This window comes from Coffea eugenioides, chromosome 3, assembly GCF_003713205.1.
Source record: "Coffea eugenioides isolate CCC68of chromosome 3, Ceug_1.0, whole genome shotgun sequence".
Lineage (NCBI taxonomy): Eukaryota > Viridiplantae > Streptophyta > Magnoliopsida > Gentianales > Rubiaceae > Coffea > Coffea eugenioides.
In genome coordinates, this window is record NC_040037.1 from 6,778,510 (window position 1) to 6,792,577 (window position 14,068).

Here is a 14,068-nt window from a genome sequence, read left to right on the forward strand (position 1 = left end):
CCAAGAAGAATTCAGGATTAAAATTCTTTTTCTTGACACTCAATTATTTGTTATCTTCTTCTTATTATTGTTACTTCTTTTTTATTTCAGACTGGCGAGCAAGTGAAGAGCATGGCTCAGGGTGCTATTGATGGTGTGAAGAACACACTTGGAGTTGGTGACAACAGCACTAAGAAGTGAAAGAAACACGTCAATCATTCGTGTGAATCATGACTTAGTTGATTTATTTGTTGGTCATTTCCTATAATTAGGAGTTTCCTACACTCGAATGGTATAAGGAAATCATAAGTAGGGATTTCTTTTTAAGGATTTCTCAGATGATGTAATAAGAGCTTTTAGGAATTTGTTGCTAGTGTGGAGTTTATACCATTTTGATGATTTTTAGGTTAGCTTAGGATTTGCTTCAGTTTCTAGCTTATTTAGAGTTGGGAGCATGTTAATTTTCCATTGATTTGAAGAGTCTCTAGATACAGAGAACTCTCTTTCAAGTGTAATAAGGTAGTATTGACCATAATAAAAGATACTGAATTCATGAAGAAAATGAGACAACTTGGTCTTTTTTCTGACTTCTTGTTAAGATTCCAAAACAGGTTTTCCACAAGAAGACTAGTTACAGAACCGAAGTCCAACGTTTTGAAATTACAGCTACGTTTGCAAAATGGAGATTTGTAGTAGTTAATATTGACTACTAATATTATCTATTTACCCTTTCATTGTCATTGCTATATAATATGCTTTCTATCTAACTTGCACGCATCTTAGGATAATTTACCTTTTTGATTCACAGAATTTGTGCCAAGGACTCGGGACTAGGGCTGTCAAAACCGAATTTGGCCCGATTTTGGTAAATTTTTCCGGGTATGGGTTGAGAAATAATTCCAGTACTCGGATCTGGACTAGTACCCGTTTACTCTAAAAAAATATGGGTCGAATACGAAATATATGATTCCGACCCTTATCGGACTCGGACCCAAACCATACATTAATAATTATAAAATATAAATATTTCTAAATATATTCTTTTACTAAATTAACAAAAGTATTCTTTTACCAAATTAACCAAATTAGCCGTATCCTTGATGAAACATCTAAGAAATTAGGATTTGGTAAAGGCAAACTTGTTTGACCAGAAATGTATTTATCACAAGTTGCATATAAGTGCTTTTTGCTAAATATTTTGAGATCATGTTAGGCCTTTTTGCTAACTTGGATAAAAAAAAAAATGAATGATACATGTTAGACATTTTCTTTCCAGATAGATCTGGACCCAACCCGCGACCCATCGAATTTGGTTCTGGAATCTTAAGCACAAGACCCATCTGGTATACGAGTCGGGTCCGAGGCTAGTACATTAAAATGGGTCTGGATCAGATCCGAACCCGACTCATTGATAGGCCTACTCGGGATTGAAGATTTCAGGAAATAATTTCCAAATCCATTCTCGTTGAACTACTCGATGTACTTGCTAGGACAGAAATTCGATACTACCTTGATTATGTGTTTGGTTTGGACACTTTTTTTTTTTTTTTAAATGCAACATTTTATAACTGGTCCTGTGTATATGTTGGGGAATGGGAATGGATCTAACTAAATTTTTGAAAATTCAAAAAGGACTAAACTATCTCCAAAAATGTTTTAGAAGTCCTGAACGAAAAATATAAGCAAGGGATTTTGAATCTCATACCTATACCCAAGAAGGGACACTTTGACTTTTGGCTCAAAATTTTTTCCATTGAGCTTATTTGCAAACTAAATATAACAAATATTGCATTAAAAAAATGCATAAGAAATATTGTACCCATGGGCCACAAGATAGGGGTGAACAAAAATACTTGTCAACTCAAAAACCAACTATATTTGATCCAATTTGATCCGAAAATTAGAATATCCGATCTGTATTATTTGATGGTTTAAAAGAGGGTCGAGTACCCAATTAGATTTTAGGCTAGTTAGGGTCATATAATTGAAAATTCGCGAATACTTGACTTGTCTAGCGCGCGCACACACATATATATTATTTTTAATTTTTATTCACGTACTATAAAATAATGTTTTTAGAGTTAAATAAGCAATTTCATTGAGCAAATAGTATTACAAATATAGGAGATTATAGTTTGTTTACAAGATTTATTTATAGAGGTCATGATCATATGTTTTTTAGAAAAGAGTTTAGTTAATGTGGAATATATATCTAAAAAAAGGTACTACTTATTTCAAATTTTTATTGATTTTGAATTCTTTTAATTTTTTTTTCTTTTTTCTTGTATTCTCTTCGCATGTTTGTTTCTTGGTGGGATAATTTTTTTGAGAAAAAATCTTTATTAAATTTTAGATGAATATGTAAAATATAAAATTAAATTAGTATAGATCATTTTTTATGAAAAATTAAATGATAAGTCGGATAGAACAAGTATCTATTGACTTGATCCTATCTAATTAGGTACTCGCTGATATGTGGGGCGAATAAGGACAAAAAAATGGCTGACTCGTAAGATGCGAGGTGAGTAAGCCAAATGGTGCACGGGGTAGGTATCCGAACCATGTCCGCCCTTACCACGACTCCATAAGGTCCCATATATCTCTCTTCATTGCAGACACTGAACATTTATAGACTCCTAGCTAGATTATACCACCAGTGCCCACCACCAAAGCTTGATGGGGCCTACCAATTTGCCACATTAAAAAAGAGTGGCTTTGCTTGAAAAATCCAAGCGGGTGTGTAGTGCACATGTTTAGTTCGATGGTGGTTCAGTCCCCTCCAGATTGTCCCTGGGTCTCTTTAGGTCTGTCCCCTCCCCCTAGTGTAGGATAGATTATGTTATACAAACAGTTATCGTAGCCGGAAAAAAAGAAGCTAGATTAAATACTTTATTACAAAAAAAACACTAGATTAAAATTAAATACTGTTTCACAAAAATCTCCTGGAATTCATGCTAGGATCCTGCCCATTGCTGATCTTTATAATCTTATGCCAATATTCTAAAAACAACTCTCAATAGAAAATTTCATAATTCATCTCTTTTGTTTTTAAAATCTTTCAACTGGGGAGAGGTGAAATTTAACAAATATTTTTTATTAATGAAATTTCAATTTTAACCACTAGACTAATACATTCTTGACATCGTAATTCATCTCCGATCCAATAATTGTCACTTTCAAGTTTTCCAACAAAAAACACACCTATAGTGATGTTTCTTTAGTTGTATTTATACACCACAAAAAAAAATCTTAATTTTCCTCTTATGAAATGTTAAAATTAATGAAAGACATCTAAACCAAAATTCTCAAGTCCAAAAATAAAAAATAAAAAAAATTAGAAAACCAAATCAGAAATCTAGAATGACCGTTAATCAACTGTCTCCCGCGGCTTCTCCTAGCTTCCCTGCCACCATCCAATAATACGCCACTAAACTCCACCTTCTTACTACCAAATCTCAAGCTAAATTCTATTGCCTTCTAAAGGCAAAATTCTTGAAAAGTGAAAACCCCTTTATTGAGGAAACAAGAAGGCGGAAAAAGAAAATTCTTGAACCCTCACCTAATCTTCAATGGCAGCTCTTCAACTGCACCTTTACTTCCTTCACTCTGCTCACACCCCAAAAGGGCCAAAACTGCTCCATTTCAAGAATTCCGTTTCACTTTCGTATTCAAGAAAGCTTTTATTTCACAAGAGAATATCTGGGTTCTTGGACTCAAGCTATTTTAGAGCGAACTCCGTTAACGGGCCCCACTTGTTGTGTTGCTTTAGCAAGGGAAATGCAGAAAATGAGACCCTTTTAGCTAAAGAGCAGGAGTCTGAACGTGAAAATGAAAGGCCTCCTTTTGATATCAACTTGGCTGTTATTCTTGCTGGCTTTGCTTTTGAAGCTTATTATACTCCACCTGTAAAGTTCTCAGCTTTATCTATTTTATTCATGTGTTTAGTGGTTATTGTTCCTTTGATTGTTGTTAGAATGAACCAAATGGGATCAGTTAATGTTGTTCGTGCTTCAAATTCCAATGTTGTTAGAAAAAATCTGTCTTTTTAACTAAGAATCAATTTATCTTATACCATTGCAACGAAAACAAGGCAGTTAATTTCTACTTTTAAGTAGATATATGTCTGATGGCACAACTATGAATTTGATGTTTAAATTAATGTGGCTGATGAGAGGGGCAAGAGAAGATATAAAGGAGAAACCAATTCTACTAATACAATTAAGATGCTCCCCTGAACTAATGAAGGTGAATTGTGTACAAATGTAGTTGCACAATTGTCTCTGTGTTGTAAGAATGAGTTTGTAAGTAGCAAAGACCAAATTTGCAGAAAGGATTTAACCAAGAAAAAAGATAATCTTTGAAATTTCAAGTTTCTGTTTGATGTGTATGATTTGATTTTAACTGTTATGCGATTCCTTTCAAATCAGGAAAATATTGGAAAGCGTGAGGTGGACGGAGCAAATTGTCAGACAGTTTTTCTTTCAAAGTATGTAGTCATCTCATTCAGTTAGAACTTACCCTACGACTAGTCATGAGTCATTAATATTACAACCAACTAAGAAAGATCACTTTGGATGGGGTGAAGAAATAGTTCTTTGAGTTCTGGATATTCTTAACTATTGATTTCTTTTTTGTTCTCTTGTTAATTGCTTAGCCATGTCTTTGCACTTTATCTCATGCACACTTAACATTGTTGACTTAGATTTAAGTCCCCTACTTTGGCTTTGCCCGTGTATCTTCCCTGTGGCAATGCTTGGCACCCATTATTGGGCTGTAGTTCCATTGCTCTGGAGCATATTCTTTTAATCCCAGGAACCATGGCAATGCTGACCATTTGGTTCTGTAGTAGGCTGAAAATGCCTCTTCCACCATTGTTAGTAAAGCCTAAGAGTGCATCTAGAAAAGAGCACTAACAAAGCAGAGAAGCTATGCTCGGCTCTGCCGATGTTCCTTCAAGTTGTTGGCAGCATTTTGACAGATCCTATTACTTCAATATAAAGGGTTTCTGTAATTATACTCCTTTAATATACTTGATCAAGATAGCTTACTAGTTTCCCTCTTTAGGCAAAAAGCTTTTTGAGTCAATGTTATAAGTTTCTTTATCGATATGTAAGGACTGATGAACATTTTCAGGTCTTTTATGCGAGAGATTTATGATGGTCAGTTGTTCATAAAGCTAAAGAAGGGGATCAACCTTCCTGCTATGGATCCATGGGTAGGTTGCTTGCCCTCAGAACTCCTTTTCTAGCTGTGGTTGAACTTCTCTATCTCTTTTGGCAATCTCTTGCCAAATGAAAAACAGTTATCACCCATAAGACTTTCTTCTTTCAGTGATATATTACCTACATTTCCTGTCAGGGAACAAGTGATCCATATGTGGTCATTCAACTGGATAGTCAGGTTGTAAAAAGTAAGACAAAATGGGGGTAAGCTTCGAAGTTCTGTTACAGATTCTTAAGAAACTGTCCATGTAAAAATGACCGTTTGTTTTTTTCGAACTTGAGGCATGCATCTGAGGTTATATCTCAGTTAATTAACTTTTGGTTTATGTGAAGTGATAGAGTGCTGATTGACAGAAAAAAGAACATAACATGAATATAAGCCGTTCTGGAGCTTATAGTTTTTGTGTTTTAATGTATTTCTTGTGAATAATCATAGCTGGGACAACATAGACTGAAGTAACAGTGATGCAATTATATCCTTCTTTGATTCTTTGCTGTTATTTTATTAACATCAGATTTTGTTTCTGCTATCTGCTGTTGAAGATACTGCATTCAAGATTCATTCACCCATTAATCCTTGTAAGTGTCTCAACAGAGACAACGAAACCTCAATGGAGATTGTAGGATTTGGCTTCACTTGGTTCAAACATAGTTAAATCTTTTTTATTATGTATGTTTAGTTCTTTATCTACTTTTAGGTTATCTCTCCACATGTTGGAATTTCTTCTGTTGTCAATTATTCTCAGAACTGCAGAGTTCAGTTATGAATATTGGCAGGACTAAAGAACCAACCTGGAATGAGGAATTTGCTCTAAATATCAAGCAGTTGCCAAACCAGATACTTCAGGTTTGTAATGAAATCTTTGGGAATCTTCTTTTCATTGTCCCATGCAGTTCCTTGAGATCCTAAATTTTACAATCCATTTAATTTTCTTTTTAGGATTGGTTTGAGATGTTGACAGAAAAAACTAAATTAACAAATACAGTAAAAGTAATATAGAAATGTTAATGTAGATATCATGATGTGCAGTACAGGCAGCTGCCAAAGTGTTGAATAGAAAATTTGAGACAATCTATAGAACAAATCTCATGATTTATGTATGCATCCTATTTGTGCTTTCATTCAGTTGATATGATCACTCCTCAAATTCAGAGGGATGAGCATATTTGTTCTGAACTTTGTCTCTTACTCGCTGATATGTTCATTTAAAGTTCAGATCGCAGCTTGGGATGCAAATATTGTGACTCCTCACAAGCGCATGGGAAATTCTGGCATTAATTTGGACTCACTCTTTGATGGTAAGATTTCAATGCAAGTCATGCTTGATCAGCATCTAACGATTGTCAAAACCCATGTGATAACACATCAATGTCGGTCAGTTGTCTAGCATTGATCAGCTTTCCTTCAGCCAGCACATCAGTTTATTCCTGTTGCTGAGGGAAGCTATACAAAAATTCAGTCACACCTATCTATATTCCATCCACATGAACAACCCATTATCCATATCATTTTAAGTTTAATTATTAATGGTTATTGATGCCTATGTGATTTTAAACATTATACATCTTAGATTCTGGGCTAAAATTTAAACCAGAGTAGCAAAATAACAAGCATATCTTTTTGTAGGAGATCTGCATGAGGTGATGATTGATTTGGAAGGAATGGGAGGTGGTGGACAGATAGAACTTGAGGTTTGTTTCTTGGTGGAGGATTTAATTTTATTTTATATCTTTTGAGGTACTGGAAACAAAAATATTGCATAATGAGCCTCAATCTTCTGTGTGCAAGAAGACAATGGCTGATGGCTCTTCATCTCCCTCTCTGTCTTTGGGGTTTCTTTGTCTTTTTTCTCGTCCAAACCACACACTCAATGTATCTTAAATACCTCTTCCTGATAACAAACCAATTACATGTAGACTCTACAATCATTTCATGGCACTGTTTGATCCACTAATAGAAGGACTGGGAATATTGCTCTATCTGCACTAACAGACACGGAACAACCTTACTGGGTGAAAGCAAGATAATTTTTTCTTGAATAGGCCATTGTGATTTCAGCTTAGAAATCCTAAGTTGGACTGATTCATTGAGATTACTAAACTTTTCAGCAACAAATTTTTATTCTTATATGTTCTTTGATGTCTCTACCCTGGTCCATTGCCAGAAGAGGAAGAAAAAGAAGGAAAGGGAGATGATGATGTGAAGGGGGGGGGAAGGGATAGAGAAACAGAGAGTTGTTAAAAAAATCTTAAGTACCTTGGGAGGCACTTCTCATTTAGTGTAGGAGAATCATAGTACAAGCTAGGCACTAACAAGAACGTTTAGGAGATGTACATACTTTGAGATTGAAAAAAAATTCTCAGATTTTCTGGAAATTAATTTCCTGAAACTACATCTAATGGTTTTATTAGTTAGTTATTCATTAATCAGGTTTGGCAATAATTTACATTCTATTTGTTACTCTAGAATTGATGCACGAATTGCTTTGTGTGTGTGTTTTTTTTTAATTTATTTTTTTGTAAATCTATAAAAAGCCTCCCGTAAAACATGTGATCTTGCTTTTCTGTGCTCAGATTAGGTACAAAAGTTTTGAGAAAATTGATGAGGAAAAGCAATGGTGGAGGATCCCCATTGTCACTGAGTTTCTTGAGAAATATGGAATTGAAAATGCTGTGAAAAAAGTTTTTGGCTCTGAGACTGTGCAAGCCCGCCAGTTTGTGGAATTTGCTTTTGGTCAGATAAAGTCACTGAACAATGAGTACCTTCCTAATAATTGGTTTTCAAACAGCAGAGTTGGCAACAGATATATTAGTGATCCTTCTGCAGAGTCAGACATGACTCCTCAACCGGAGAGCCATTCAGAGTTTTCTTCAAATGATAGAACTGACGAGGTAGTTGAAAATGAAACAGGAAATAATACAGAAAATAGTGGTGTGGATGATGGCAAGAACTCTTTAACCATCGATCAAGTTGGCGAGACCTTAGAATCAGATAAACAATTCTGGCACAAACTTACTGAAACAGTCAATCAGAATGTTGTTCAGAAACTTGGTCTCCCTGCTCCCAACATAATAAGATGGGATACATTTGATTTATTAAACAAAATTGGTTTACAATCACGAAAAATTGCAGAGGCAGGTTATATTGAATCTGGACTTGCCACTCCTGAAAATCTGGAAAGTGGTAATGGTGATGCAAACACTGGACCAATTTCTCCAGACACCGATCAGTCATCTTTTTCAAATATGAAGAAGGTGACTCAAGATTTGTTACAACAAACTGATGCTGTATTGGGAGCATTAATGGTTCTTAATGCCACAGTTTCTGAAATAAGTAAAAGGTCAGGCTTGCTAGGAAAACAAGATGACAAAACAGATGCTTCAACAGAATCTAGTGAACCATCTGCAAGTCCACCAGATGGATTAGTGTTGGATGAGGAGAAAGCTGAGGAGATGAGGGCACTTTTTTCAACAGCAGAGAGTGCAATGGAGGCTTGGGCAATGCTGGCCACTTCGTTGGGTCACCCAAGCTTTATCAAGTCTGAATTTGAAAAAATATGTTTCTTGGATAACCCATCAACAGACACACAGGCAAGTCAATATTCCAGTGTAGGATATTGTTTAGTAGTCTAGACACATAGATAAATGCGTGCACTTATAAACCAATATAGTCAAACCTACTGAAGTCAAACTGATAGTTATGTTCCCATGCAGGTAGCACTTTGGCGTGATTCAGCTAGGAAAAGATTAGTTGTTGCCTTCAGGGGAACAGAACAAGTTAGTAATTTGGTTATGCAAATCAATTTAGTTAGTTATGCATGGCTTTGCAGTTCATTATCTGACTTGCTTAATTGTCTAGGCTAGATGGAAGGACCTCCGGACAGATTTAATGCTTGTTCCTGCAGGGTAATGTCTTTGTTCTACATATCTTCTCTTCATCCTCATTGAACTTCTAACCAGATAAAACTTCGATAACTGAACTTGAAAGGAAGATTACTGCTTGTACTTTGTATAGTCGTAATGCCAATCAATATATAATTCTTTGATTTAGAGAGAAAATTGATATTTTAAGTCCAAATGTTAACATATGGCGTATTGAACGATCAGAGAAGGAGAAGCAATAAAAGTATTCATTTTAATGCAGTGTATTTTGGTACCATTGTTTTGTTCATGCACAGGAATAGGAAGAAGGATGAGAGAGAAATAACAAGACATTAGACCAGTTAAATCTTGTTGCACTTATTCACACATTGTTTGACTTACCTGACTGTTGGGTTCAAGTTCTATATTTTGGGCTAGGAGGATTCATAAGCCTCTTCCTTTCGTTACTTTCTTCATGTTTTCTTGGTAATGAGGAAAACGAGCTAAACATAATGTGTGCTTCACATCTCCTCCTCCTTTCCATCCCCACAAATTACAGAGTACAATTGATTCAAAACAGTGATCAGCATATAGCTTATGACGTTAAAGTTTCAGCTCTAAATTTTCAAGCTAAAAGGTGGTTGATATTACCTTTGTCGATGTAGGATATGCGTAGAATTTGTTTTGTGACTCATCAACCTGCAAGCTAGTATTGGTAATTGTAACCATCCAATATTGGTGAATGTAACTACTCTCATCTTCTCTTTTGACATGCCTCTAGATTAAATATAAGAGCATGTATTAAAAGTTGGTTTCACAGTATTGCTGTCAGAATATGCAGGCCATATAGTTCTGATTGTTATTCTTGACATGTTCATCATCCTTGTACATAATGAAATGGGATTTTTATGAGTTTGTTGTCCTTGCATATGCATATCCTTTTGGAAATGTATTCTGGGCCCGGATGAATCAAATCCAGGTTAATGGCTGACACACAAGCAATATTGGATTTTTGCATGATAACCTTGCATATTCAAACTGTTTTTCCAACCCTTAATGATGTTTCTGAGTATTAGGTGAAATAATTGTTGATTCTGTTTGGTGTTTTGCTGACATATCATCATGTTATTTAGGTTAAATCCTGAAAGGATTGGTGGTGATTCCCGGCAAGAACTACAAGTATGAAACTTTTTGTGGACTTTTTCAAGTGCATGTGTTTACATCTTTGGATTTGAAATTAGTGTTGCACATTATGCAGGTTCACAGTGGCTTCTTGAGTGCATATGATTCAGTTCGGACAAGGATCCTTAGACTCATCAAACAGGTGGTTGGTTATAAGTAAGTTGTCAGTTTTTATTGTTAACTATATAGCATATTTCCTTTATATGTGAAAGGATGGCTTTGGGACTAAGATTTTATGTATGACACCACTAGCAGGGTTATCAATATATCATAGCTTTTATTTTCGCTATGCAATGTAATCTTTTTCTTTTTTGTTTAACTTCTTTGATGGCTGCACTTTCTAAATTTTGGCAATAGATAATTTCAGTTTCATATATTCCCAAAGCATCTATGGCATTTGTATCTTATGTACTAAAAAATTCTCTCTAAAGGCTGGATGTGTTTATTGCAGTGATGATGATTTTCAGCCACTATCTAAATGGCATGTCTATGTGACTGGTCATAGTTTGGGTGGTGCACTAGCTACCCTACTAGCTCTGGAACTGTCATCTAGTCAACTAGCAAAGTAAGTTCTTTCTTGCACGCTATCCTTCTCTTTCCCTCACATCATTGTTGCTCAATGGTTAATTTATGTGCACGGAAGTACATGACAAGCTCAATTTAATACTGCTGATACTCAGTTGTTGGTCTCTAATTGGATTACTTCCAAAAAGTTGGGAATGACTATTTAAGTTCATGTGGGAAATTGAAGGGGTAAAGCAGAGGCACTTCTGCTGTCAGACAGGTACAGGTGGTTGATGTAATAAGGTGTCATTCAATAACAATGGAGTCATAATCTTTTCAATTACAAGGCAGTGGTTTTTCATTTTGGTGAACTGGTGGATCAATGCATAATTCCATATTCCATGGGCAAATTTGGGAAAAGAAAGAAAAGGAGAGGATAGAGCTGGTTGCCACACATTTGCTGCCAACATCAATTATCAGTACGACAGTTTATAATTTCAGAGTGGCATGATAGGGAGATAGTGTTCCCAGCAATATCGATTTGAAATTTTATTACTAAGGAGTAGGTCATGTAAACCATAGTGGTGAGAATGATTTTTTTTTTTTTTTTGGTCTCTATGTCTATACTTATCTCCATGAAAAAAGTACAAATATGAATCAGAAAAGTAAAGGAATGGCATGGAGTAAATCTGATAATCATGATGGTTGAGTATGTTTGATACATCCGAGAAAGTTCCCACAACTATCACTTCGTAAGCAAGGCTACTTAATCTAAACACTGCCATGGAAAAATGGTCGTATTATCTCTGCTGTAGCATGTGGTCATTTAGTTTGTTTTCAATTTTGGAATTATGTTCTAACTTGTGTTATTATTTTCTTAATTCATTTGATGCAGGCATGGTGCTATTTGTGTCACAATGTACAATTTTGGATCTCCTAGAGTTGGAAACAAAAAATTTGCCGAAGTTTACAACAAGGTTCCTTTTGTTTTCCTTTGTTCTTTTCAGGTCATAGTTCATAATGCTCGTGATTGAAATTTTTGAGTTCTGGCTACTCACACTTTCAACTAGACATTGGAGGACTCTATATGATGAGAAAAAGCTTATTGATATAGAAACAGCTTCCTTTTTTAGCCTAATGTGACATGAAACTCTCCAAATTAACCTGCTCCTCTTCCCCAACCTTTCAACTCTTGTTCCATTTTGTTCTATGGTTAGCTTGTCTCCTAAAGAAGCAGATTTAATTTTGCCACCCTGAATGGGATCTGACGTGCATCATGCCTTCAGTGTCTACTATGAAGTACTCATCTAATTGTTCTAAACGTCCAGGAATAAGATACTATCTCTTTTTTAACCTATAGAAGATTTAAGTAGGTAACACCAGTGAATCCATGCCCTTTGCGGTCCTTATGCATTGACATTACGTGAGAAGTCAAATGAATTATTAGTCACTCATGGCTTCCTGCATTACAGAAAGTCAAAGATAGCTGGAGAGTAGTAAATCACAGGGATATAATTCCTACAGTTCCACGTTTGATGGGCTACTGCCACGTGGCTCAACCTGTCTATTTGGCTGCTGGAGATTTAGAAAATGCATTGGTAAGTTCTTATTGTAAGTTCATTTGTAAACTTAAAATAAAAGTTGAGCACATGTTGCTTACTTTAAAGAATAGTAAGTTTAACTCAGCCATGAGCGAGCCTTGTTGGACATAAAATATTTACTGGTTTTTTTTTTGGTTTTTTGGATAAATGCCTTGGTGAAAGTTTGAATGCATCATCGGTTTTTAACTGACCCATGAAGTCTTTTCACCAATAACATGATCATAAGAATCAACCTACTTGCAATGTTCTCAGTGATCCCGTTTATTTGTTCTCAAAGTATTTTCCTCCCAATCAATATCCTGTGTTTTTGTTCTTAATTTTCCTTCAGGAAATAAGCAGATTGTAACTATGTGGATATTTTTCACCACAAATTAGCTGACCTGCTAAAGCTTGTTCTAATGAACTTCATAACATGCTATATTCAGGAGAATATGAGTCTCATGGCAGATGGTTACCAGGGTGATGTGCTTGGAGAATCCACACCAGATGTTATTGTCAATGAATTTGTATGATCCTGCTCAACTTCTTTTATTTTGTGTATAATTGCATGGTCTTTTTGCACACTTAATATATTATTTCCCACTAAATTTTTAAGATTGAACTACTATAGAAGTTCAGGATGTCTTTCATTGCCTTTAAATCATCGAATTGGCTGGTGTACCAGAACTATGGCACTTTGTGCCATGCTTGTAGTTTATGTAGTCCAGAAAATTGTAGATATCAACATAGCTATATATGATTTCTGCTTGTTGATTTTCCAGTCTTTTCTCCTCCTACTTTCTATTTAAATCACATTAGCGGTATTAGCTTAACTGCTTTCGGAATGAACTTTGGACACATAACCTTAAAGGATATTTCAATATCATCGGATCTTTATAAATGATTGTAATGAATGTGCTTTCATACCAAACCCATGAATATGACATAAATTACGCTTACTAGTTAAGATTTTACTGCCTTGCACATGATTTGTGTGGCTACATTTATTTGAGTAGAGATTATATATTTTACATCTTCCACAACACTTTTTCCATGCCTATCAAAGCTGAAGCAGATGCTCTGCTAATTATTTTTATAGACTGTACAATTGAATTGTTGGCCTCAGACACAATTATGTGATTGTGATTCGTTGCTCTCTATGATGCCAATCATATGTCCAGATGAAAGGTGAAAGAGAGCTCATTGAGAAAATCCTGAACACAGAAATAAATATATTTCTCTCAATTAGAGATGGCAGTGCTCTTATGCAGCACATGGAGGATTTCTATTACGTTACTTTGCTGGAGGTATTATCCTTTTTCATATTCGCAACACTATCCTTTTATATTCCTTATTTTCTTGGCTAATTACATGGTCTTTTGCTTCTAATTTTTCCAGAATGTCAAATCGAACTACCAAACTGTTGCAACATCACAATCTAATGAAGAGAAGAGTGTATCAATTAGTTAAAATCTGAGATTATTGTAGCTACTGAAGATATGTTATGCTTGCTCTCACTAGTAGCCCTGGGACCGAGGAAGTTAAGTTGTCTTGTACAACCGCTACATGAGAAGAAGCAAATGCTCCTAGAGAATTTCACTCTTTGGAGTTCTTGTATTTGCTCATTTATTATCAAGATAATACTCCAGCATGCAAAAACATCAGGACAGGCATCGACATGTAAATCAAATTTTTTTTGGTTAAAGAATCTCTCAGCATTTGCACAGAAAATGAGTCTTG

At 35.3% G+C, this 14,068-nt stretch overlaps 1 protein-coding gene across 2 annotated transcripts; it reads left to right on the top strand.

The window, feature by feature from the left end:
• Nucleotides 1–3,376: 3,376 nt before the first annotated feature.
• LOC113765495 lies at nucleotides 3,377–14,059 on the top strand. Of its 2 annotated transcripts, XM_027309701.1 has the most exons (18): nucleotides 3,377–3,884; nucleotides 4,407–4,465; nucleotides 5,113–5,194; nucleotides 5,338–5,405; nucleotides 5,979–6,048; nucleotides 6,419–6,500; nucleotides 6,829–6,893; nucleotides 7,776–8,792; nucleotides 8,916–8,978; nucleotides 9,061–9,107; nucleotides 10,196–10,241; nucleotides 10,321–10,400; nucleotides 10,696–10,809; nucleotides 11,644–11,725; nucleotides 12,221–12,346; nucleotides 12,775–12,855; nucleotides 13,510–13,635; nucleotides 13,727–14,059. In XM_027309701.1, the coding sequence occupies exons 1-18, from the start codon at nucleotides 3,549–3,551 to the stop codon at nucleotides 13,796–13,798; spliced, it is 2,616 nt and encodes an 871-aa protein (XP_027165502.1). In that variant the 5' UTR covers nucleotides 3,377–3,548; the 3' UTR covers nucleotides 13,799–14,059. The 2 variants fall into 2 exon arrangements, with proteins under 2 accessions (XP_027165502.1, XP_027165503.1); XM_027309702.1 differs by lacking the exon at nucleotides 4,407–4,465 and having other exon boundaries at nucleotides 3,722–3,884.
• Nucleotides 14,060–14,068: the final 9 nt, after the last annotated feature.